This window comes from Columba livia, chromosome 18, assembly GCF_036013475.1.
Source record: "Columba livia isolate bColLiv1 breed racing homer chromosome 18, bColLiv1.pat.W.v2, whole genome shotgun sequence".
Classification (NCBI taxonomy): Eukaryota; Metazoa; Chordata; class Aves; order Columbiformes; family Columbidae; genus Columba; species Columba livia.
In genome coordinates, this window is record NC_088619.1 from 9,892,455 (window position 1) to 9,918,642 (window position 26,188).

Genomic DNA, 26,188 nt, shown 5'->3' on the forward strand with positions numbered 1-26,188 from the left:
AACACAGCAGAGAGATTTTTATCAAATTAACAGAACCGTACAAAAGAAAACTCATGTAATTCTTTTTGTTGCAGGACAAGCTGGTAGAAAATAGGATTATAAATGTCCTTACTGGTAAACACAGCGTGAAGAATGTAGGTTTAACCAATGTCACTGCAAAGAGCCAGTTTGTGCCTTCAGAAATGTGGCTGTCCAGACCTCTCCTGAGCAGCACTATGATATCACCAGTCTTTAGGAAAGAAAACATGTCTCTCTGAATATCACATGTGAAATACTGAGTCAGAATTCATCAGCGGCTCTGGCACGAGGGATGCAGTTAGAATTTCCCCCCTGAGGAGGAGGTGCAGCACACCCCCATAGCTCCTGCACCGAGGGGTTCACCTGGGGTTTGCCAGCCTGGATCTGAGCCGCTCTCCTCATTTGTGCCTTTTTATTTCCTAAAGAAGTGGTGTTTATTCTGTCCGTGCCACTAGGTCTGCACAAGCCAGCCAGCTTCAGTGAAACGTGGCAGAAAGCTCGTGGGTCTCAAAAGTGTTAAAAGTACAGAAAGGTTCAAGAAATGAAAGAGCAGGTCTGTGAGTGTCCCATGGGCCAGACACCGTGGGGTGTCCTCACCCTCAGCAAGCGCCGGGAGACCCGTCCCAGCTCGCCAGGCTGGAGCAGCTCAACTGCACACGCAATAATTGGTGAGTTTATACAAATCTGACAGAGTCATGAATTAAAACAGAGTGCTGCAGGTGCCAGGGTGTGACTGGAGCGAGGGCGGGTGACGGAAACGCGGCTGTTCGGTGTTTGGGCAGTTGTGGGGTTTGTACGTCCGCTTGTGGGGCTTTCGTCAAACTGTGGCGTATTTGCGTTTATTAGCATGTGTTGTAAGTTACCAACAGGAGATGTGATATACTGTGCGGCTTTGTGTAGTTGTTCAAGGGACTGTGTTGAAAGTGTAAAAATCTGTGGTTTCAAAGAGCAGCAAGTATTTATTTTTAGAACTGTTACAGGGGGGGAAATGTGTAACTTGTCAGGACAGAACGAAATTATGGAGGGAAACGCGTTCATGGTGGGCTAACAAATGAACAACTATGATAACTGAGCCCGAAGCCACCGGAGCAGCCTGCCGCACCGCGTCCCCTCGCCACGCGATGTCGCGGCCTCCGGAGTCGCTGGCGACAAGCGCGGAGTCGCGACAGGCTGGCGGCGAACCCGCCCGTTTCCTGGCAACCGCCCTCCCCGCTTCCGCTTCCGCCGCCCCGCGCATCCCCGGCGGCCGCCGCTCGGCCCAGCGCAGGCGGCAGCGGCCCCGGGGAAGGAGCCGCCGGGAGCCGGGGAGCGGGAAGCGGGTGCGGAGCGAGGGCGGGCGGCCCGAGGGGGGCCGGGCCTTGGCGCGGTGCTCTGGCCGTGCCCCACCTCGCAGAGAGGCCTGGCTGGAAGCGGGGCTTTGGGGGCAGCCGCAGCCGTGTGGCGGCTCCCGCCTGGGGGAGCGGGCGGGAGAAGGGCCCGGTCGTTTGGAGACCCGCACCGGCCGGCCTTGCGCTGGGCCCGGGCAGGCGGCAGAGGAGCCGCTCGCACCTGGGCAGCCCTGGAGCCCTGCTGCTGGTCGGTGGATGTGGGGGCAAGTAGGTGCTTAGCACTAATAAGGGATTAAAAGATGTTTCACGAAGCTGCGTGTTGGCTCCTTACGCTTTGGGGCCATTCCGGGGCTCGCCCCGCTGTCTGCCCGGCTGCTCTGAGGGGTTAGGCCGGCCAGGCCGAGCTGCTGAGGAATGGAAGGGACGGGGAGCAGAAGCGACAACCCCTCCTCAGTCGTCGCGGACTGGAGTTTGGTGTTTTGGACCCTGTGCGCTGTGATCCTGCCCGTGCTCATCACCTTGTGGTGCAGCTTCCAGCGGTCCCGGCGGCAGGTGTTGATCCGAGACATCTTTCGCAAGAGCAAGCACGACTGGCACTACACAGACCTCTTCAGCCAGCCCTCCTACTGCTGCGTGTGCGCCCAGCACATCCTTCAGGGCGCCTTCTGCAACTGCTGCGGCCTGCGTGTCAGCGAGGGATGCCTCAAGAAGGCCGACCAGCTCTTTCACTGCAAGGAGATCATGATGGGGAGCAACGGTGGAGCCCACAGCTCGATGCCGCACCACTGGATCAGAGGCAACGTCCCGCTCTGCAGCTGCTGTATGATGTGCAAACAACAGTGCGGCACGCAGCCCAAGCTCTGCGACTACAGGTACCGCGTGGGAAGTTGGCTTTGTGCGAGAAAGTACAGTGCCAGATCAGTATTGTATGTTCTACAGGGTTGTTGGAACACGTTACGCTAAAGAAGATCCTGCAATAGCCAAATTGTTTTTAAAAAACAGCTTTAAAGAGCCTAAAATTAAAATGGATGCTTGTGGGAAATTTGAGTCAAATTAAGAGTATGGCATTGCATGTCATGTCACCTGGTTCTTGTATTTGCATTACTTGAGCATAACATGCTAGCTACAGTATAATTGCCCACAAAAGGTTCTCTATGTCCAAGACAGTTTATGGGGGTGACCTTAAAAAGGTTCTAACGCGCTTGTCATTTGTCCAGTGGATAGCCTGAGCAATGGGGTGGCAAACTTGCAATTCAGAGCACCAGAATCTGCATGTGTCTCTGCAAAATGGGCATCTGCTCAGCCAAACTAGAAAAAACAACTGTCGTATAGCTGGTTTAAGCTAATTATTAAAGATACTTTGAAAAAGCCAATGTGAAGTTTTAAAAGCGACTGTAACATAATTATCATTAAAGGTTGCAGTAAGAGAGTTAAACATTTCAAGGAACTGTTGAGTGGGTTTATCTGTCATCAGCAAGGCTGATAGCAAAGTCGTCAGCATGACACACAGTGCATGTTATGCTAAAATATAGTGCTGGTGGTTTAACTCCTGGGTGCAGTGTGAGTGCTGCTTCGACCTTCTAAAAGAATGTCCTATTTCTGGCAGCTTTTGCTTTGCTTCTGTGTGATACTGTCAAATTGCTTGGTAAGTAAACAGAATTACAGTGTAGATGGGTGTACTATCAGAAACCGAACAGCGAGAGAGTGTGTGTGCGGGAGAGGAGGGAAGGAGAGGATTTTGTAGGCAAAGAGAGAAGGAAGGAGAGGCAAAGAAGAAAGTCACAGTACAGGGCAAGTATCAAGTAGTTGTGTGCGGATTAGTCAAAAGGACTCCAAAAATAGCTTTCACAGCTGCTTAAACCAAGGCTTTGGACGTAGCGAGCAAGGATTAACATCCTGCAGAGGCGGGCAGTGGATAGCGCAGTATTTCCTCTTGTTCTGGTCCATTTTCTAGGACAGTTTTTAGACTAGGTCAAAAAGCTGAGCAGTTTTGCATAACAAAATCCCATCAGCCCCGCACAGTACCGTCTGATGTTTTAGGTTTCAGACTTAAATGGGCATTATCAGTCTTAAGAAATGTATTAACTAATGTTATTAGTAACCCTTTATTAAATTGAACTCTAGTGTTTGTGTTTTTAAAGGATGGATAGGAGTTCGGTTTCTCATACAAACTTTCAGTGTGACTGTTTATATTGCAGGCAATGCAAGAGGATATTTATAGCACCTGTTTTGGGAATTAAGAATAGAATTAGTTTAAAACTGTTGGGTTTTTACCATAGAATTCAAATACTTCTCTAGACTTGCAGGCACATGACTGAGTTATGTAATTTTCTGTAGGGAATGCATCGTTTTCTCTGTGTGTTTGAAATATTACTTACAATGGCGCATGTAAACATCAGTTATTTTCAGAATGTCTATCTTAAAAAAAAAAGTGAAATAGATGTGCCTGTTTGAGGATTTTTTTCATGGTTTTTGGTCTTTTCTCCAGGTGTGTGTGGTGCCAGTGCACTGTACATGATGAATGCATGCTGGACTGTTTGAAGACTGAGGAGTGTACATTTGGAGAATTCAGAGACTTAATTATTCCACCGTACTATTTGTCTACAATCAACCAGATGCGCAAAGACAAAAGAACCAATTATGAAAACGTAAGTGTCTACTTCTTCTTGGGCTTATGATATATTAAAAAAAAAGATTAAAGCTTTACCTCAGACCATTATCAGGTTAATAATTGCCAGGTAAATGTTTCAATATATGTGAAGTATTTGCAGTGTTATTTCAGAGATGTTTGTCATTTTACTAACATGGTAGTTGAGGCATGAGCAGACACTTTCTTGAATGTTTTGTGTTTTTTCTACTACTGTGTTCATAACCTGGTAGTGTTTGTTGTCCTCGGCACTGTGGAATGGAAATCTTTACCCTTGGTGTGTCAGAAGTTGTTTCTATTTTGACTACTTCGGACTAACTGGTAACTTCTTCAGTGCTTAGAGGGGACAGGTTTTGAAAATAAGGCTCTAAACATTCTAAAATGTGAAGCATTTGTGTGACTTACTGTCGCTCTTTTGCAGGTAGTACCTTACTGCAGAAAACACTGGACGCCAATAATCATACTGGCTAATACTCGTAGTGGAAACAACATGGGTGAAACTCTACTGGGAGAATTTAAAATTCTGCTGAACCCTGTTCAGGTATTTACACTGAAAAGCCACTATAATAAAATAAAAGTTTAAATTAGAATAAGCACCACTTTGCTTACACAACACCAGTGGGATCTTGTGGAAGAACAGTAAAGGAAACAAATTCATGCAGTTTGTTCTTGTAGAAAGAATAACTTTATATAGGAAGACCAAAGGTGCAGAAGCTCCTCCCACCCTCAGGTTTGTTATGGTTCTAATATTGATCCTGTTTTCTATTTATGGTAATACCTGCAGTAATTCTGTTAAAGATAAGTACCTGGCTCTTGAAACAGTGTACAAGTTTTAGAAAATGAAGTCTTTAGATCATCTCAATTTGAACCCTATTTTTGTTTAAATCTTTACTTGTGCAAATATCAGTGTTTACAGTTGCTGCTTTGTGCTGTCGCTTTCCCCTTAAAATGCACTGGGCTGGCACAGGATGTTTACATGAGGCAGCTGTTCCTTGGATTTCCTGGCTGCACCTTAATACTCTTCCTTTGGAGTTCAAAACTCAGCCTTAGAACACAGCCTAACAGAGATCATGATGTGTTTGTTTTAAATGCATCCCAATGAGGCTTTAAAGAATAAAGCTCCTTGTATACTGAGTATTTAAAAATAACTTTTATCTGAAGTCCTTTGTCTTTACCGAATTCATCATAATGCCTCTAGATACAGACTTTTCTTAGGCCTCTCAGCTGGGTTTATCAATGGCATTCATTCCTAAGGAAGGAGCCAGAGCTCTATTGTGAATTTGGGAAAACAAATCCTGCTCATAAAAGTCCGAACAGCTGATTTGCTAATGGAACCTTGTAAATGGAGAATATTTGTTTTGCATTAGAATGAACTTCAAGAAGTTGCTTCTCTGTGAGGCAAATCCCAATTTGTGTTCTGGGAGCTTATGAAGCTGCCTATTTTCCTTCCTTTCTTCTAGGTGTTTGATCTCAGCAACATCACACCTGCTAAAGCACTCCAGCTCTGTACCTTGCTGCCTTGCAACGCCGTCAGGGTTCTCGTCTGCGGTGGGGATGGCACAGTCGGCTGGGTCCTGGATGCAATCGATGAAATGAAGATAAAGGTATTGTGGTTTAAATTGAGAGATGTCTTATGGTGAAATGAGTTTTGCAGCTGAAGTGCTGCACCTAATCTCTTGCCTGCATTTATTGTTTTCATCTTCCTGAGTAATCCTACAGAGAAATATTTGCAGAATTGCTTATTCATGTTGGGGGTGCAGTAATTTGCTTCTGATCCTTGTCATATACTCTAAAGAAGCTATCGGTCTGCAGCCTTGCCTGTTAACAGTAGGCAGAGAAGGAAGCTGTGTGCTTATTGTTGATTTGAAATGGAAGATATTCCAATTTACAGGGTACTACTAAGAACTCCTGAGAAAACAAGAATTAAGGCTTTAGCGCTTTACCTAATAAACTTTTTCTCTAGTGATAAAAGGAAGAAAGTTACTCTCTATATTTCAATGTTTTTATTTTTGCTGTATCTTTCTTGTTAATATATGAAATGTTGTAATTGAAAGCCATTGTAACAGCTTCATGCATAGTCCAACTGAGCTCCTCCGAAGATTTTTGTGTGCTGATAAAGTAGAAATGCAGCAAAGTAACCATAAAGGTTGATGAATATGAGTATATGGTTACTTGGTCTTGGACACTTCATATATTGTCCCCCAGAGCCAATATAGTTTATAAAATCTGGGTTCTTCTTTGTTTCCAAGTATTCAGATCGAGTCGTTGGAGTTAAATAAATGCTGTTGCCAGCTTTATCATTCTGCTCTATGTAACAAGCTGCTATGAAGATTAATGATATTTATCTAACTTGAATGTTTGGAGATAAAATGGGGAAAACGAGCTCTACAGAAGGAGCTAATATGCAGTGTTTGTGTATCCTAGGGGCAAGAACGTTATATTCCACAAGTTGCAATTTTACCTCTGGGAACAGGTAACGACCTGTCTAATACACTGGGCTGGGGTGCCGGTTACGCTGGAGAAGTCCCTGTTGAACAAATCTTACGAAATGTCATGGAGGCAGATGGAATCAAACTAGACAGGTAAGAAACAGTGAGAAGAGAAATCCTATAGAACCAAGTGCTACTGTAGCTCTACTGATAACTAGTTGCAGCAGTGTCTGTAAAGAAACACAAGTATTGCTGGAGAGAACTGCAAAAGAACTGAGGTCCAACATTAGTCTTTATTTAGTCGTTTTACAAGGCTTAACTCTTTCATAACTTAACTTGAATCTTTTGTCTTGATCCCAGTATAGATGTGAGATTCCCAACTACAGCTTTGATAGTAAGTGAGAACAGTCTGTCATGAGACTAAGTAAGGGCTGTTGTTTTTCAGGTGGAAGGTACAAGTAACAAACAAAGGATACTACAACCTAAGGAAACCAAAGGTATGGTTTGCAAGTATAAATATGGATTCTATGGAATATCTGTATATTTATACTTTTCTGCTTATCTACTTCCCATTAAACACTGTGACCTTTAAATCCTAATGATATTTAGTACAACCATAACTAGCAGTTCTGTCTTACAGGTGTTCACAATGAACAACTACTTTTCTATAGGACCTGATGCTCTCATGGCTTTAAATTTTCATTCTCATCGTGAGAAGACTCCCTCTCTGTTTTCCAGCAGAATTATTAATAAGGTGTGTTTCGTGAAGTGATGTTTCCTCGTTACAGTGGTTGACTTGAGGCTCTGCTTGTTTGCTTACATAATATGCTGTTTGTTCAATTTTTGTTTAGAATGTCTCATTTGCTTTGAAACTTAATGGATTAAGGCCATTGCCTATTTCTTTTTAAAGGGGAAAGCGAGTTTCTTATGCAAATTGTAGCCTATCACCTGAAGAAAGCTTGGTTAAAGGACGTGCGAATATGTTGCATATGAATTTTCAATGAAGTTAGCAGAACCATAGCTGTGCATGAATATTACAAATAGTCTTCATATGTATTGTCTTTAACAGTGTTTTTCTCACTGTTTTTTTTTGCTTTTAATAGGCTGTTTATTTTTTTTATGGAACCAAAGACTGCCTAGTACAAGAATGTAAAGATCTTAACAAAAAGGTTGAGGTAAGTTTTTTAACTTGCTTGTTGTCTGGACAATCAGTGGACTGTAAAAATTTACCTTGTGAAAGAAAAGGGGAAAAGCTTTGCAGTTTCCATTTATGTGATATTTGTGTAAGGATGACTCTGGATTTTGAGTATTTTTGACGTTTCTTTTGCTAGCTGAACTTACTCCATGAAATTCATGTCTTTGAGCTTACTGAATATCCCTATTTTTTTTCTGTCCTTGACTCAGTTGTATAAGTTCGAGTCCTGATATTCAGACAAGATTTGCCTTAGCACCAGCAACTCATGTAAATGAGAGTTCCTTTTACTTTTCTCTGTTAAGAGAAATTTGGTGCAGCTGAGGGTATCTTGTGAAATCAGAAGTCATTTTTTTAAGATATAAAAAGAAAATGTTCTGTTTGTACAGTGCCAGTTTTTCTTCAAGTGGAAGCCTATTAAATGCATAAAGAGAACTAGCTTATGTGGAAGTACTGAATTTGATCCACAGTAATTAACTTCTGTTTGTCTTTTAAAGCTAGAGTTGGATGGCGAGAGAATCGAGTTGCCCAGTTTGGAAGGCATCATTGTCCTGAATATTGGATACTGGGGAGGTGGCTGTAGGCTCTGGGAAGGAATGGGTGATGAACCTTATCCCTTGGCAAGGTAAACAGTGCATATTTTTCTTTCTGTAACGGTTCTTGTAGTGTAAGCAATTCCATCCAGCAGGCTCTGCTTATGTAGCCAGCCCTGTCTGAAAGCCACAGGATTCCTTGTGACGTAGGCTCACATTTTCCTCGTCATATATCCGTCATGTCCAGAAGGCAGCTGGGGTGTTACCAGCCAGTGTATTGCTCTGCATGTGCATTTTTGTGTGGCTTCTTTTGCTGTTTGTTGTCTAGCACAAGTAGATAGTTCAAACATAGTTGTAGTATAATGTTTGCCTTCTCTTTAGAAATAGCCATAAAAGGACTGTAATATTTGGACAGGTATTCTAGAGCTCATGAGCATAACTAAGAGAGTCTCCTTTCTCAATATGTAGACATGATGATGGGCTTCTGGAGGTTGTTGGTGTTCACGGTTCTTTCCACTGCGCACAGATTCAGGTGAAACTGGCAAATCCTGTTCGCCTGGGGCAGGCACACACAGTCAGGGTAAGTGGTGGTTATGAACCTGGTTTTTTAATACGCAGTATAGAATCTCAAGCACTCAACTGTGTGATCTGAAGTTGCAGCTTGCAGTTGAGCTTAGATGTTTATCCTGCTTCATAAAAATTATGTCATAATTCACAGTCCTGTTGCTGTGGTTGGTGGCCTATGAGTGCAAATAATTCTTTACTAAGTTTCTCCCTGGCCAGGATGAAAATGTGCAGCATCAGTGTATTGTAGTTGTAAAAAGTATCTTCAGAGCTGCTTTGAATTGCCATGATTGTGTGTTCTTCTATTTAATACCAGCTGATCTTGAAGAGTTCCAAGATGCCGATGCAGGTGGATGGAGAGCCGTGGGCTCAGGGGCCCTGCACCGTTACCATCACTCATAAGACACACGCACTGATGTTGTATCACTCGGGTGAACAAACAGATGACGAAGCTTCCAGCATGTCTGAGCAAGACCATTTGAGAGAACAGACGGATGAAGATGTATAGATTTGGTGGAATTTCACATCATACAGCGGTGACCTTCAGCTCATTGAAAACACTGAGGACGCCTAATCTAGATTAATGTTCATGCCATGAGGTTCATACCTGTGAATGAACTGGAGCTGAGGAAAAAGCCATGCTTTCACGTTCATGAAAACTTTCACAGCTGAATTACCACAACTGTTTTGCCTTTCAGATTGGTGGCGATGCCCAGCCCTTCTAGCTGGGGGAGGCAGATACTGCATCCCTTCCTTGCTGTGGAATCACATCTTCTGCACATACACAGTGCAGTGTGAAAAATGCTTGATACCTTGGAAAGGAGAATAGCTGGGAGTTTGACCTCCTTCCACTTGCCTTCTTCCCCAGACCAGGAAACCAGACCAAGTAGGATGTGGGCTGATTTTCTGACAGCGGCCTGCTGCTGGCTCTTGGGAGCAGGGCAAATCATTTTCAGTGCACCTGCTCATGCAGTGCATTATCTAACAGGCTTGACTGGGAGAGCAGAGCATCTGGGAGCTCTTGGGAAGGTGGTTAGCAAGAAAGAAAGGGATCAAATGTTTCTGGAAATGTTCTGTCAGCAAATGACATTTTTCAGTGGCTTTGTAAGTTATAGAATACTCCTAAGGTTCCAAGTACCCAAGATACAACTTCAAAATAATTGTACTGTGACGTGCACTGAATGGTCCTGTGACTGACTCTGCTTCAGTCCAGTGAGAGGCTAATTCTAGTTTTTGTAAATAACAGCATCTTAGTTCTTGAGGAGGCTTTTTGGAGGAAAACATAGACAAAGGAGCTGTCTGATTTAGCTGTTTGCAGGAGGGGTTTTGAAAAAATAATGATAATTGGCAAATGTGGCTTGTTAAAGATCTTGCTTCATAGTCACCTGAAAACGATCAATAGCAAGTCAGTCTGTTAACTGTTTAATTGTGGAGGTTGAGACCCAATTTTGCAGAGGTTAGCAAATTCTGGTGTTCATGCATATAACTCGATAGAGAAGAAACGCATTTGTTTTCTGACTGGCTCTTACAGGGTCAAAGATACCTTGGGCCTGAAACTTCATTTCCTCTGTGAATATAGGATGAGAAAAAGGCTGGTGGTTTATTCTGATAGTAAAGGTTAAGAACACATGCAGCAGGACACGAAACTGTCAGTTTTGCAACTCTGAAGCTTCTCAGGTTAAAAGCCGCTCAGGTGATAACATCTCCATGGTTAACAGGAGTAAAAATCTGCTTTTTCTTTTCTGTGGTAGGTATATTAGGCCTGCAGCAGGTGAGAGGTGCGAGTCGAGGTTTAAAATATGTAAGAAATTCAGTTAAGTCCAGCTGAGTTACTGAAGGTGATCTTTCAATTAGGAAGAGAATTTATGCTGAACGTATCATGTGTAAGCCAAGATCATAGGATAAACTGAGGGCCTTTGAACTTTGAATGTGGCTGCTTTTGTCAGACCTCCCCCAATCTTTCCTTCTTTTTGTGCTAACCGAAGGCGATATCATGGGGGTAAATAGGCTGTGTTTCTAGGTTTTGTAAAATGGAACGGTTTTTCAACCATCTATAAAATGACATTTGCATTAATGGTGAATGAACTATAATTTAAAATAATCTATCCAAACCTTGGCAAAGTGAGTATTTTTAAAACCCTCAATTGTAATCCTCTTTGGAGAGCATTTTTAACTTGACAGTATTTGTTGTAGAAAGTGTATGTACTAGGTCTTAAATACTACTGATTATCGGTGAATTTATAGCTGCCTGAAAATGTGATGAGAGTGTAAAGAACTGTAAAGGGGAAGCCATTTGTAAATTCCATGTTCATTAGTCTTCTACACCTTATCTTAATTATTTTATGTAGATACAGAGGACAAATTAATAGCTAAATCTATGTAAAAAGTGTTTAAAATACCCCAAAGTATACTATGTTAGATAAATCCACTACCCTTTGTTGTTGTTATGAGGTTCAAATTGTATTAGCTTCAAAAATCTTACTGGTTATTAATTATTTTTAGTAACTTGTAACCATCAGCATCCTAAAAATAATTGAGTTCTGTGCTGTGGTTCTTAAGGTGACTGTTGTTTACAAACAAGTGACAAGTCTGGAAAAGCAGGGTATGTGCTATGAACAGCAGTATTGACTGAGGATAAATGATAGCGCTGGCTACTTGATCTAAACTAGTCATGATACAGTTCAAAGAGTTACCCAGAGTTGATCAGATCATCATTCCAATTGTTTTGTAGCTTAAAAACCGTGCTGTTTCACAAACGCAGCGGCAGCCCCTTGGGAAATTGTATTTATGGTATGGAGAATATTCTCGGAAGTTGAAGTGTTCCAGCTCCCAGTCAGACGTGGGCTCATCCTTCTGTGGTAACTACATGGAGCTGTCATACACATGACAAAAATAAAAGGTTGTTTTTAAACATGAAGCGTTAGCACTAGAATTTGTTGGGAAGTCTTGCTGTTTCCCACATGCTGTCCTTTGATTTCAAAGTATCCTCCTTTCCAGTATGTTGCAAATTGGATTAAAGCCTATTTTTTATTTACTTATGGCACTGGTTTTAGTCCAACGGCAGACAGTAGATGTCAGCAACAGGCTCCCAGATTCTAATGCTAACGTAAGTGAACTTTCCTAGTTTGTAATATAGCTGCAGCTGCCCGATGTTGTCACGTGTGGTGTGACTGTAAAACTGTTAAGTGCTTTTTTAATGTTGTAGGTTCATAAAGTACCAATATAAGTAGCTACTCTGTAGCTCTTCTGAAAATAGATTGGAAACCTGAAAATACTGCAGCGCATTCTCTGTTTAGAAGAGGGTACTCTGCAGCACAGAGTTCTCCCTTACCTTGTTAATGATTAGCATGACAAGAATTGTGAAAGCAATGTTTCGAAAAGTCAAATCACAAATAGTTTCCTTTGGCAGTCTGCATACAGTGCACCTTTGTGTCAAACATACAGGGTCAATAATGACATCAATTGTCAAGCACTCAAAAGTGAATTCACAAAGTTTAAGTTTTAGTGCTGCATATACCAGCCTAACTGAAGCTGGGCCAGATCCCAGTGACTCTTGACTGTAGGTTCTCAGTTGTGTGACTTGCAATACGAAAACCCGAAGGGTGTCTGCAGCTGCCTGCCTGCTCCAGCCTCGCTTGTTCACTCCTTGGGAAGATGTGTGTGGATGTTCTCATGTGCGCAGAACTTCATGTTGTAGGCTTAGCTTTACTTTGTTTTCACTTCAGCAATTCATAGCGGGGTTGAAGTGTTTCAAATGCCACCTGTATTTTGGCTCTTTCTCCATGTTTGGACTTTTTAACAAGGTGTCTGAAATCCAAACTTTTATTCTTTGTTTTCAAAACCAGCTGAGGTGAATGGCATTCGCTTGTTTTTTTTCTAAGTACATGTATTGTTCCTGGTGTTTAAAGCAGATTAGGGTAGTACTTGGAACACCCTTTTTATAGCACTTTGGGTGGATTACAGTTATTAACATAGTTTTGTATTTTCTTTCTACTGCAATGGCGATATTTCTGCTTCAAAATCATTTGGAATTATGCTCAGATTTTAACATTTTTCTCAGCGTTGTTATGAATTGCATTTTGTGTTCATAATGTAAAGACTTCATAGCAGAATTTATGCATTTGATACTTTTTTAATATATATTCACTTTCAATGTTGCCCCTTCATTTAGGGTTGTTTTTCCAGGTCTTGCTTTTCTCAGGCACTCAGTAACTTGAAACACCATTCACTTTAGTTAGAAGCTTTAAGAACTTGCTCTTGGAAAACAGTTTGTCCTGGTTGCAAACCGAAGCGCTGCCACGTTCGAATGTGCTCAAAGCGAATCACCTTACTGAGGCAGTGCTTACAGCAAGAGTAAGTTAAAAGTCTCTCTGTATAACTTGTGCTGATTCAGATTGAGAATTTGTTCCCCTGTATATTTTATCTTGCAAGTATTTACAGCTACTCAGTAAGTACTTCTTTCCCTCAGTCATTTAATTACTTATTTTATGCTGGCTTACTGTCATTTACTGTTGGGACAGTATCAAAAGCTCTGCTGAAATCAAGAAGATGAGTTTCTCTTCTGTGCGCTTTATCCTTCATGCCAGGCAGCTGGTCAGACAGGACAGTTGCAGTGGCTTCACACAGCTTATTCTTAGCCTGGTGACCCACCGGTTTGGCTTTTTCAGTCGCCATCACCACACCTCAAGATGTTAGAAGGGGCTCCAAAGGTAGAATGTTCCCAGTCCCCCTGACCTGTTTTTGCTCTTTGCAGCTCCCCATTGCCCCCAGTTCTGAGAACTGGTCGTTACAGGGTCTGGTTTCGGTTTGGCCGGTTCTTGTGGTTCTGCGTTACGATGCACTGAAGCTCGCAGCTTTTCCAGTGGATGTTACTTAGCTGTGAACAGCATGGCAATGTCAGTGTTATAATGCTTGCTTGTTTTTCCTTGGCAACAAATGCTATTTGGTAGAGCACCACTGTAGCCAAGTTAATCTTTGGGTAAGAGGAGAATACTTGGGAATCTTTGCATGTGTTCTAACTGAAAATCCTTTTTGTTCTGTGTTTCATACTGACTACTGGCAGTTTTCTTCCTTTGGAAAAGAAAAAAGATTCAGCACTTCAGTTAAGGGTAAACTAGAATATCTGCAGATTGAAAAATAGTAGTAGTGTAACTGATCCTGTTGAATGTGAACCACTGATTTTAAAATGCTCTGACTTTTTGTTGTTAAATTATAGATGCTTCCTGAACACAGGAATGAGATAAGAGACCCCTTGTTTGTTTAGCAAATAGGTGCGTTGAGAGGATTTACATGTTCTGCGTTTCAACGTCGCTTAGGCCACAGTTCTGAAATTACCAACATGTCATTGTCACTGAGCGTGCTGGTTGCCCTGGGAGGTGTTGGACTCAGCCCAGTGATGTTACGCAGGCTTAGGGTAGCTGAGCATCAGCCCTTTGCTGTTCAAAAGCACGAATGTATTCAAAATTTTACTTTGTTTCTTGTTAATACTACCCTGCTCGCTGTGGTTCATACCCCTCTTGATGTATGTAATTAATTTTTTGCATTGTTTCATTTGCAACTTGTTCGTAGAGCTCAGCGTAAGAGTGGTTTATTTTTAAGTGGGAACTTCGGTTGTGAATGTGTTGAATTTTGTATCTTCAAAGTTTACATCCCTCAAAAGCCATTTTGTCTGCTCCCAACTGTTGGAATCCCTTGAGTACCTCCAGACATCTTCTCTTTCAGGATTTTTATAGGTAAACAGAATGAATTTTTATTTTTGTAGCTTTAACTTCAATATGTATAGTAGTTATTTCTATTTAGTAATTGGTGATCAGAATACTGTAAGAACGTTACTTTTAAGAGCTGTAACTTTAAGTTAGTGATAACTACTTACAAAAAAATACCAGCATGTTAACAGTTAAAAAAAAGTTGTTCTATAGCTTGGAAATACTGTGAAGCTGTGAGTTGGCATTTGTATTGAATGTGCTTGTGCATATATTCTGAAGTTGCACTAAATAGGGGGGAAAAAAGAGCTTAGAATGCAAGTAATAGATCAAAAGGTAGAATTTATAACATCTTAGGTTTTGGTTTTGTGGGTTTTTTTTCAACCAAAAAAGGTAACATTTGGGTTTCAGCTCTTCTCTTAGTTTTCCCACAGAAGAGGCAGGAAGGATTGGTCAGTCTGCTCTGGACACAACAGTTTCCATATGGTGCAGTCTGAGATGTGTCATTTAGTGCCCAAACATGAGCAAAAGCCGCCTGTGCCATTCCTGCCTCTCTCAGAAAGCAAAAGCTCAGAGCAAACCTCGGTGCTCGCGGCTGTGAAGTGCGTGAGATCTTACTTGCAAAGAAGTAAAACAACCAACATAATATTGAACCTGCAATATAAATGTTTAAAGTCAAAATTTGTTAATTTTTTCTTGGCATGAAGTGATGCTTTCAAATCCCAAACCGTTTCTCGTTTGTTTTTGTAAAGGCGGCAGGCTGCGATGGGAGGGTGAGGAGCTATCACTGTAAGACTCCGTCACACAAGCTGCAGTGTGTCCTCTCTTTGCCGTGCAGGCACTGGCAGCGTGACCGTGGAACACGCTGTGTTTGCACCCTCGTTGGCTTGATCCAGGGTTCCTGAAGTGGGTGATAGTACCACAGGCCCCGGTAATTGTGGTGTTTCCTCAAGTGATTGATTACACGTGGGCGATGTGTGTTGTACTGTTGGAGTACTTGGGCCAGGTTCTGTCTGTAAGAAGCTGCAACTTGCGTGAAGCTGCGGAAGGCCCCCAGTTCTGTGGTTGTGCTCCACAGTAACTCAGTGGAAACTAAAGCAGCTTTTCAGTTGTCTTGGCCTGTTTCTTGTGACTTAAGCTCCCAGAAGGCCCCTTAGAGAAACACCTGCTCCATACTCTTCAAATAAGTTTGTAAATACGAATTTTTCACAGCACTGACTCTGTTACTGCATTTCCTATCGCATCTTCTTGGTGTCTTGTTATTTGTACTGTATTTCTCTGTAGATTAAAGTGTGTGGATTAAAGTATTTAAACTCATATTTTGCTGTTCCTCAGTCTGCATAAAAGCGAATGTGAGTTTCAACTGTGTAACAACCTGTTGGTGGCTGTAACTGCCTGGCTTCGAGGGTTCTGCATGGGATGAACTTGGTCATTTTGAGACCGGTTGTGTTGGACGCTGCAGCCGTGCTGCTGCCTCAGAGCCCTGCTGCAAAGTCCAAGCATTTAAAACCTCAGATGCATTAAGTATTTCTGGGCAACACGGCCGTGTCATTGATGTAAAACTAATACTGTTTGTCAGCCTTCAAATATATCCTGGCAGCTGCTTATCCACTTACTGGTTCATTCTCCTCAAGGTATTCACCCCTGGGGAAAAGCTGAGTTTGTATGTATGGTGCTATAATAGATGTGTTTATAATGGTTTTAAAACTCCAGGCTTCGCTAGTAATATGAAACGTCTAGATTGTTCCTTCTCACTGATGTTGTCAGTGATTGGGAATCTTAAAACAGGTTGTGATGCACACTCTTATTTAGCCCAAGGGTGGAAATAGGCCTACAAATTTCTTATCTGTAAAGAGCAATTTCTGAATAAGAGTGTTACTGGGAGATGCTTTGGTGTTGTGTGGCGTTAATATCAACTGGAGCGTAGAGAGCTGCTAACACGGGTCAGGAAAAATGCACACGGGGCTTTCTGCAGAAAAGGGAAACGCTGCTGAAGACGTGCAGAGGTCGAGCGGCTCGGTGCTTCCTGATGGCAGCATGTGGGTTTGTTGCAGCTTCTGGAAATGAATGAATCCTCCTGTGGGGCCACTTTATGGTAGTATCGGTTCCCTCCCCAAGTCCTCTCCTCTGTTCCCCCATTTCATTTGTACAAGAGAGAGAACGGGCTCTGGATTCTTAGCGCCTATATTATGCCGCAATCAAACCTCTTAAAGATTGTGTGTTCTCCATTCAAGATGCGGTCAGAGTGTAGATATTCAGCAGGTGTTTTCTTAGATGGGTAAGAGTTTCACAGAGTTTTGAGGATCACTGGCACTAACGTTCATATGAGGTCTAGGTTTAATGCATTTTAAATGTTTTCAGAACTGTTGGAGAGAACCATGCGCAGCACCAAATTAAGCCAGGCTTTGGCCTAAAGCTGTGTAAGAAGTCGCTGCAGGTACGTGTGGGGAAGAACCACGGGATCTTAGAAAAGTGCAAGTCAGGACTGAGACTCTGTTTCTGTTTTTTGACATCCCATCTTCAGAAGAGATTTAAATTCATCAGGAACCCAAGACCTCGAGATGGTTCCTGGCAATCAGAATGATCTTTTGGCAATGGGATTAGCCATTTAAATGGCTTGAAAGTTCATTTACTTTTCTTCTTATAGTAATTTAATCCTGCACCTAATAACACTTCCCCCGCACACACGTACGTATCCAAGGAACACTGAGCCTGAAGGGGGCTCTCCCCAGTTCTCATAGGACTCAGAGTTATGCAGTAAAATACCTGTTAGTTGTGCACTATAGCACTTTCATTTCTGCTTCAACTTTGAGCACAGAAAAAACCCCAAAAAACACCAGAGCATTTAGAGTTAAGGTTTACCATTAATATTTATTGAGTTCAAAATATCACAATTCATTCACTTTACAGCTGAAAAGATCAAGATCAGTCAACTTCTAAAACAGTTGCAGGCACAGTCATAAAACAGATGGTGCAACGTCTATGTCTATTGCTCTGACAAGGATGTCTGGCTGGCACATCTATATAAGGTAACATACAGTATATGTACTGATATATCAGTATAATCAACAAGTTTATGATTATATAAGCATTTATTTTTCTAACAAGTGTTTTTACTGATTGTTTCATTGAAAAAAAGATTAAACAGATTAGTTTATTTGGTGTTTCTCTGTTTACTCTCACTTGTACATTAACATGCAAATCATTTGCCGTGCTCAGGGCTTTATCAGTTCTTTTTCTAGACTGGATAAACTGGGTTCTTTATAGTACTAAAAAGAGAAATATAATTAAAAAATATGCTTGTACCTACATTTTGTTTAAAACTGTTACAGCTTTGATAGTTACTGGCTGAGTATAAACACTCCAGTTGTAGGAGTGCTCTAACTATTATTTGTTTCTAACGTTATGTCACACCAACGTTTTGATCTATCCAGGATATCCGACGCTAACCAAAATAAGTCTTCAGAAATGTGGCAACTCAGTTATGCTTTTCTCATTTCATTTCAAATTAACAAACTCATTCTGTCATTTCTAGTCATTCAGAGCACAACAGAAACAAGCGGGAGAGTCGGGAACCCAGCGGCAGGCTCGTTGCACTGCCTGTGGTAATCCAGCTGTTGCAGTGTCACATTTAAAGAATCCAACCTTGTCCAACGCAGTGGAATAAAAGCTCTTCCTTACTTTGCTTGAGTATTGTTCCAGACTATGGCTAAACGAGCCCATAGACTCAGAGGTTACTATGAACCCCTCTGAAGTCAAGAAGCAAGCAATGGAAACATGGACTTTCTCCACGGCACAACCCACCAGAGCAGGTTTTTCCCCAGAACAAGGGGACGCTGCTCCTCCAGCGCTCTGCGGCCGGTGGCACAGACAAGCGAGGGATGGGATTTCTCAGAGGAAACCGCTCTTGTCCCTCACTGCTGAAAAACTCGAAATGCAGGAAACAAGTTTTGCACTCGTTGGCTCCGAGCAGGACACATGGTCCTTCTGCACCTTTTGAAGTGTTCTGCTTAGTCTGGTGGCTTCAGTGTTGAGACTGTGAGACAGTACAACCACTCCAAAGACAGCCACGGTCCACCATCGATTCCATATCCTCTTCCGACCAAAGAAATGGAAGCGACTTATCAGACTTCTGCTATCCTGGACAAAGTACTGAGTTTGCAAACCAAGTAAAAATAGAGACACCAAGCCTGAATTCCTGCAAGTCTCCCTCTTAAAGCACTTTGGCTAGTATGAAATGTAGTCAGAGAGGTTCTTTCGAGCCTTCTAACAATTCCAATCCAAACTGCCAGCAGTAGCTTTTTGTTTTATTTCAGAAAGTCCCATAACAGGGAGTTCTACAAATCAAAGTCCAGGAAGTCTCTGGTGTGAGCTTCTCTGTTCTTTGTGGGCTACTACAAGAAATACGAGTTGGCATGGTGACTCCAGAGGCATCAACAAGATACAGGCCCAAAGCGTAGGAGATCCAAACACCTTGATTGCCTGCTGCTTGGTTTAAAATTGTAAGTAAGAAATGCACAAGTACAGAGTCCCCTGTACATGGCAAGGACTTCTGAAGACATACCACAAACCACAGCAAAGAACACCAAGAGAACTAAAAGCCATCCCAGAGGGAATGGATGTATATTCTCCTTTGTGCTAATTCCCTGCGTGTTTCAAGAGACTCATCTGTCTGTCCACAGGCTTCATGCAGAGAGGAGCCAGCATTTTCTAGGTATTGTGTGCAATGTATCGAGTCTCCTCAAATTGGAGTCCCAATAACACATAGGAAATCCAGTTTCTACCACCCAAACAAGTGAAGACACACCAGCAGAGAATATCCTGCCTCATGAAGAGGAAAAGCTTAGTGACAGGAGACCCTGCTTTAAGTGAAGAGCACATTTATGCTCCCTACACAAACCAGAAATGCACTCCCTGAACTCTGCAGCACACACACAAAAACAACACTGAAGAGCCTTCAGTGTGAAGATGTGAAGCATTAACTACTCTGGGTCAGAACAGGAGCCAATGCTTCATCCCACAAACTATTCCAGGGTGCACAGTCCTGCTCTGCAGGATGTCTTCCTGAAGATTCTCTGCCATATTCCCAACCTCCAAGTCAATGCCATTTATTTCCTGGTGATTCAGACACCATTTCTTATCCATCAACTCTAACACTTTCTGCATGTCCACTCAGATGAGATCGGCCACATTGGCTTTTATAACTTCAGTGCCATAAGACCTGAACTCATGATTTTAATAGTTCGTTCTGTACCATCTCATGGAATCATACACTGAGAACATCCGTGTTGCAACTCCTGACTACAGACAACAGTCTGTGTACAGAGAAAAAAGCAACACTGAGCCCTACCTCAAAGCCTGGAACCCGAACTTGTCAAGGAATTCTTTCCTGTTTCTTTCTCAAAGGGATCATCGCTACCTGTGAAACACATTTGGACCTGACAATTAATTCTGGGGATCCTTTACAGCAGACCACAGAGGCCACAGCAGCTACTGAAGACATTTAACAATTGATTGTATCATAACTTTGCTTTTAGAATGACCATCAAGAGCTTTGCAAAGCCTTTCATCATAGTTTTTACTACTGTCAACATTTTACTAAATCACTATCTAAAGGCTTTAGCAATTCAGATCAAATAATGAGTGCATATTGCAAAGTAATTAAAAGAGCTAATGATTTTTGTCTCATAGACCTCTTAGACTAAGACATACAAAGATTTGCTGCAGGACTGATTATTTGCATGTAATTACCTAGGCAAACGAGGCCTTACTATTTCATTTCACACAGAGAGAGGACAGCGCCACTGGAAAACACCCAGAAGGCGGGGTACAAGGCTTCAGTAAACTGGGTTTTGAATTTATAGATCAAGTTATGCTTCTCCCCGACAGCCAGGAAAATCACAAGGCCTCCCTCACAGTGGAGCAGCACACCAATCTTAGTAGCCTTTGTACTGGGTAAGCACTTCTCAACATCATTGTGCCAGGATGATATTTTGGTGTTAAGCCACTCGATACACCAAGAACGGCTGTTCCTGCCCAGCCGGCTCTCGGGCCCCTGCCGGTCCATGCTGCCGTAGCAGACGCCGATGCCGCAGAAGCTGTTCTTTTGCAGTTCCACCTCCCAGTAGTGGATGCCTCTCCTGAAGCACTGGAACCCCAGCACTTGGGAATAGTCGGTGAAGCGCTGAGGGTGGTGGTTGTAATTCAGGGGGGTGTCTGAGACAGACATCTTGGTATATCTCTCAGACAGCATCACTTTGTTATTAGCTGTGTTGTAATCCAGTGTGATGTTAGCAGCATCTGCAATGACATTAATCGTTTGAAGGTACTGTGGAGCAAAGCATTTTTATTTACACCGTTCTGCCCAGTCACTCGGTTCCTATCTGTGTTGATCTCCCTGCTCGCCTCTCCTCCGCAGGACAGGCAGCTCTTAGGGCCACAGTAAGGGCGTCTGGGTTCAACTGCAGCTCTGTGTTACACAGCAGACAAAAGGTGGGCAAGTTTCCTTCCTCTGCATCCCCACCAGATTCTTTTGGCACCCAAAGAGATGCTGGCACAAGAAAGAGAGTGCTGACCTGGCAGCGAAAGCTCTACCATGTTGTATGGTATCTTAAGCAAGCCATCATGGGCTCACTGAAAAGCCCGCATTTCATTTCAAAGAAAAATCCAGCACGTTACATATTTCTAGGCTACTCTAATGCAGTTGTTTTGGGGGAAAGCAAAGCCATTACTGAGAAAACTTCATTTACCTTCATAAAGACACATGAATGCCAAAGATAAATCGGATTCTTCTGGCAAAAGAACCACTTGGAAACCTCCTGCTCCCTTTTCCTCCAAAAATTTCCTTCATTTGTAACAACTTGTTGACAACCTACTAAAGCTAACTGAACCCCCTCTAAAGCAGTTTTGCCAGCTAACTACAGAGGGCACAAAACACCAGTGCAACAAGTGCCAGAAGTTCATCTTTAAGTAACATTGGGTGTCTTACACTGCAGAAGCTCCTCTCTGGATTTCTTCAGAAAGCTGTCAAGAAGCTCTTTAGTTGCAACGGCAGCTGCAGCAGCTGGTGCTGCTGGGGCTGGTGCTGCGGGGGCTGGTGCTGCGGGGGCTGGTGCTGCGGGGGCTGGTGCTGCGGGGGCTGGTGCTGCGGGGGCTGGTGCTGCGGGGGCTGGTGCTGCGGGGGCTGGTGCTGCTGGGGCTGGTGCTGTGTCGACAGAAGAAAAGAGAGTTTGGCCAGTTGGGAAGAAACTCAGCACGTTTAACACATCACAGTCACCCTCGAGCGCAAGGGGACCTCTTGGGGTTCTCTGCTTTAGCCTCCTGCTTCAAGCAGGGTTAACTTCAATATTAGTTCAGGTTGCTCACAGTCTTATCAAGTTTTGAAAATCCCCTGGTGTCGCTGGGCAACCTCTTCCAGTGACTCGTGAGAGCCTTCTCTGAGCAAGAGTTGCACTCCTGCTTTACACCAGCACTAGTGACCATCTACTTATCATTTTAAGAGCAGTCAATGAGAATTAGAATGAGTATGCTGAAAGTTTGGACTCACCCACTTTATCAGCTTTCTTTTTCTTGTCTGGAAAAGAAAAAAAAATCAAGTGAACTGTGAGTTGTACTGGACTTAGACTGAGGGCAAGACCTGGCCAGCAAAATGTTTGACTAAGGTCACAATTAATCACCACTTACTGGTATCTGCCTCTGTCTGTGAAGTGGCTTGAGTGTGGTGAAGGGGTTTCTCTCTGCGGGTATGCTCTTGTGAGGCGGAGAGAGAAGAAACAGAATATGAACAGCTCGTAAGCAGGATTCACTACATAAAAACCCATCAAACAAACAGATGTTTAATACAAGTGAAAAAAACCAGCAAGGAGCAAGGGTGAGGCGGCTCTGCTTTGCTCCACCGCCTGCACTGAGGCGGCTCCAGGCACACACTGAGGCCAGTGCCCCCGCGCCTGGGCAGCTTTACAGCTCTTATGGCATCCAGCACCAAACAGCCCAAAGCAACCCCCCTTTCCCATGCCAAAGTGCTCGCTACAGGTAATCGCTGCTAGAACAAGCGCTTCTTGAGTGACTGCTTGAATTCTTATTTATTGGTAAAGCCGTGGTTAGAAGAGGATGGCGTTCTTTGGTACTTACGCGGTGCCAGAGGCTTTTTCTGAACAGCGGCTCTGTTTGGAGAAGGCGCTGGACGGGGCCTCGTTTTCTCAGGTGTTAGTTTTGCTGCAATGGTGATATTTTACGTTATGGTTTGTGTTGCCAGGAAGAGTAATGCATGAGCAAGGACATTTTTTAATCTTATTTTTCAGTCATATGAATAGAATTTAAGTGATACACAGCAGAGATGGAAACTGCACAGAAGATACCCGTGCCCTAGTCCAAAAGATACTTCACTAAACCCGGTAAGCAGAGCTTTGTTCTACAACACTTACACAATCAGCACCTTTATGGTTGGGTAACTACAGTCCTGTCACTCAAAAGCGTTTTATGTCTCCCCTCAAATCCACATCCTAACTGTAACCAACCCTCCTACATAATAAAACATTAATTACTGTGAGGAACAAAGGCCAAGCTGTGCGAGAAGGGTGTGGTATCACGATACTCATCAGCACAGATAAAAGTAATGAGACACAGGCTCACTTTTTAGCCTAGTTTAGCCCAGACTGTAGCATTTTTGTTTGGAAATGGAGGACCACAGAAGTCAGAAGCCAGTTTATATTAACCAGTTGTGCTTGCTGTACTATTTTGTTTCTCATATCTGGATTGGAAGGGGAAGATGCCTTATTTGAACTCAAAGCCAAGGCAGAAAATGGCAGTTCTCTCAGTGGTACGGTACCTTCTGCTCTCGCCTCCCTGCATTGAGTCACTGAAAGCTTCACCACATCTTTAAGGTTAATGGCAGACTGGTAAGTGGAATGTATCAAGTTCTGGTCCATATCAATTGCGGGAACATAAGCATCTTTTGTTGATGTTCGTTGCAGTGATGCTGCTCTCTGAAATGAGGAATAGGAGGTCTCATGCAGACCGCCTTGTGTAGCAGGCAAAAAATACAACCAGGTTTCTTTAAGTGGGGTGGGGTTTGTGCATTCATCTCAAATTGAAAGGAGCAAAGGCTCCCATGGCAAAATTGCAGCATCTAAAGCATATATTACCTTCAAAAACAGAATGTCATCACCTTCAGTCAGTGCCATCTCAATCTGATCTCTGAGAGACTGAATTTCATTCTTCTTACTTGTCAGAATGCCATAAATGTAATCACACTTGTTGCTAACTCTTTTTTCTTCATCTGCGATTACTTTTAAGGTCTGATTTTCTCTTTCTTCAATTAGAGCTTTAATTTCCGAAAACTCAATTCTGATCAAATCAGTCTTTCTGGAAGCCGCCTCCTGGAGCAGACAAGGACAGACAGACACTGGTTGCAAAAGAACAGCTTGTGGACAAAGTACTGCCGACTGCTACCACCAAGAGAAACCCAAACCTTTGCGGAACGCATCGGCTTCAATTACTTGAAACAGGCAATAAAAAAGCTTTGTATTTCTTACGTAATTTGGAAAGAAAACTCATTTACTCACAAGAAATCAGGCCAGTTGGCGTATGCCAAGCAACCTGACAGCATTTTTAGCAGTTACCTACTTACAGTAACTTGGTTTTGCCTCGTTTTCACAAGGTTCATCGCTCGAGCAGTCTTCTCACTCTGATTGTGCAGCTCCACCAGTCTCTTCTTCAGCACCGACTGCAGCAGAAAAGATCAGAAAGCATTTCAGGGAAGCAGTTGCTGTGTCTGCTCTCATTCGGGCCATGCTCACTGGAGGAAGAATCCTGTTTTCAGAAAGCTTTAAATAACTCCTGTAAGCATTTAGTACTATGGATTTTAAACCTACTGCTCCTTAAACCTTCCAGGATGTAAAAGTTTGGTTCTGCACATGCATGGCTGGTGGAGCCAGTGCCCTCCCAGCAGCTCCACCTCTCCAACAGCTGGACACATTGCTGAATCACTCTTTCGATTAAGGACTCAGTGCTTTCATCAGCACCAAAGTTCCCAGTGCTGCTCCCAGGCTGGACTTTGGACGCTAGGTTAATGCTACTGTTCACCCCTCGCTATTTGTTAATTACCTATTCCTTTTGTTCAAGATGCTGCTAAACTAAGTCATGGAGGAATCCTGAGGGTAAACAGTATAAATGCTCACTCAACAGATGGGAATTTGGCCTCCTGAACTTTTCAAGTGTGCTTTACTCGCCTACCCTCTGATTTTCAGCTGCGCTGTTAAGATACAAAGGCCAGATTTCCTTCTACTCCATGGAGAACCTGCTACTGGTTTTTGTTCATGTGCTAGAAATCTCCCCTGGCTATTTTATAACTCTTTGCTTCTTAAGAGCATACGCAGAGTGATGTTGTTTACCGTGCGGCCAGCACTACAGTGAGTGCAGAGGCAGCTCAGAGCTGTGGGTGACACCGCACAGGTCAGCCCAGCCCAAATCAGGAGCCAGCAATCAACGCCATGACAGCACCTTCCCAGCAACGTCTTAGAGAAAGGAGGAAAACCCAAGAAATGACTCTGAACACATGCTGGAGCATGTTTTGGAGAGCAGGTAACAGTTTGCCAAGGCCAGGTGTGAGATTTACAGCCCATGCCTCCAGCGCCCAGGGACCCACCAAGCCCAAGGGAGCCAAGGAAGGCTCCCAGGTGCCCCTCGGAGGGCGCCCCAGCCCCAGAGAGGACCGGCCACCCCCGCCTGCATTGGCCACTCACCTCGAAGTTGGCTTTGGCCATCTGCAGGGGGCTGGTGTGACACAGCTTGTGCCCCAGCAGGCAGAGGGAGCAGATGCAGCTGCCATGCTGGCTGCAGAAGAACTCGAAGAGCTTGTTGTGCTGCGGACACTTGCGCTGCTGCAGGTCACGCAGGGGCGGACAGAGCTGGTGGTCGCGGAAGGCCGGGCTGTCCCGGTGGGGCCGCAGGTGCTCGGGGCAGAAGGATGCGGTGCAGGTCAGGCAGGTCTGCACGGCCGGGGCCTGCTGGCAGCTGTCGCACAAGATGGGGGATGTGTCTTCCTCATATCTCACCACCTGCTCCTCGGCTTCGGCTTCAGCTTTGGCCCCGGCGCAGCCCTGGAGCTGCTCCACCACCCGGCACAGCACCGTGTTCTTCTGCAGCTGCGGGCGGCCCGCGAAGGTGGCGCGGCACTGCGGGCAGCTGAAGTTCCCCGCCAGCCCGGCCCAGGTGAGCTCCAGGCAGGAGGCGCAGAAGTTGTGCCCGCAGGGAATGGTCACGGGGCTGCTGAACAGGCAGAGGCAGATGGAGCAGGTCAGTTCCTCCTCCAGCCCCGCCATCCCCGGCTCGGACAGCTCCCGGGTCAGCGCTGCCATGGCCCGGCTGCTCCGTGCCCAGAATCGAAACTGGGAGCCGGGCTTTCCGGGAACCAGCGCGGCGGTGCCGCCCCGCCGGGAGGGGCTGCAGCCGCGGGGCCGCCCGGGGGTGTGTTCGGAGCATCAGCGGCTCCGCGGCCCACCCGCACGGCTCCCTCATTTCGCGGCTCCCCAGCTGGGACAGGGCGGGCAGCCCCGGCAGGCAGATCGTACTCGACTTGACTTAAATTGTGCATTGAAACGGTGGTTTCACCCCAACGTGATGACAATGGATAAACGAAACTCAAGGCTTTATCTTCAAAACATCCACTCTCTGGGGTGTGTTTGTTTTCAACCAACATCTGTTTGCCACAGGGACTCTCTAACCATTTAATTTGCACTCCAAATGCCCTGTAGGCAATGGAAAAAGAGGTGAATC

At 44.0% G+C, this 26,188-nt stretch overlaps 2 protein-coding genes across 3 annotated transcripts; one reads left to right on the plus strand and one right to left on the minus strand.

The window, feature by feature from the left end:
- The first annotated feature begins 1,230 nt into the window (after window positions 1-1,230).
- DGKE (diacylglycerol kinase epsilon) lies at window positions 1,231-15,730 on the plus strand. Its single transcript, XM_065034922.1, has 11 exons — window positions 1,231-2,218; window positions 3,835-3,994; window positions 4,415-4,534; window positions 5,454-5,597; window positions 6,418-6,575; window positions 6,868-6,919; window positions 7,063-7,176; window positions 7,526-7,597; window positions 8,112-8,239; window positions 8,616-8,727; window positions 9,028-15,730. The coding sequence occupies exons 1-11, from the start codon at window positions 1,761-1,763 to the stop codon at window positions 9,217-9,219; spliced, it is 1,710 nt and encodes a 569-aa protein (XP_064890994.1). The 5' UTR covers window positions 1,231-1,760; the 3' UTR covers window positions 9,220-15,730.
- A 1,534-nt stretch (window positions 15,731-17,264) lies between these two features.
- On the minus strand, window positions 17,265-25,842 carry LOC102084896 (E3 ubiquitin/ISG15 ligase TRIM25). 2 transcript variants are annotated; one of them, XM_065034910.1, is made up of 9 exons: window positions 25,156-25,842; window positions 24,042-24,137; window positions 23,557-23,790; window positions 23,241-23,397; window positions 22,544-22,627; window positions 22,097-22,162; window positions 21,960-21,986; window positions 21,402-21,542; window positions 17,265-20,713 (listed from the first exon to the last, which is right to left on the minus strand). In XM_065034910.1, the coding sequence occupies exons 1-9, from the start codon at window positions 25,768-25,770 to the stop codon at window positions 20,184-20,186; spliced, it is 1,950 nt and encodes a 649-aa protein (XP_064890982.1). In that variant the 5' UTR covers window positions 25,771-25,842; the 3' UTR covers window positions 17,265-20,183. The 2 variants fall into 2 exon arrangements, with proteins under 2 accessions (XP_064890982.1, XP_064890981.1); XM_065034909.1 differs by having other exon boundaries at window positions 21,402-21,617.
- Between the last annotated feature and the right edge of the window lie 346 nt (window positions 25,843-26,188).

Bases quoted from the DNA above. Each gene is read 5' to 3' on its own strand.
- DGKE (XM_065034922.1), top strand. From the start codon at position 1,761: ATGGAAGGGACGGGGAGCAGAAGCGACAACCCCTCCTCAGTCGTCGCG. The intron at 6,576-6,867 runs GTAAGAAACAGT...GTTGTTTTTCAG, and splicing joins GATGGAATCAAACTAGACAG to GTGGAAGGTACAAGTAACAA. The intron at 8,240-8,615 runs GTAAACAGTGCA...CTCAATATGTAG, and splicing joins GAACCTTATCCCTTGGCAAG to ACATGATGATGGGCTTCTGG.
- LOC102084896 (XM_065034909.1), bottom strand. From the start codon at position 25,770: ATGGCAGCGCTGACCCGGGAGCTGTCCGAGCCGGGGATGGCGGGGCTG. The intron at 21,987-22,096 runs GTAAGTGGTGAT...TTTCTTTTCCAG, and splicing joins ACAGACAGAGGCAGATACCA to ACAAGAAAAAGAAAGCTGAT. The intron at 20,714-21,401 runs GTAAGACACCCA...ATGTCATTGCAG, and splicing joins CAGAGAGGAGCTTCTGCAGT to ATGCTGCTAACATCACACTG.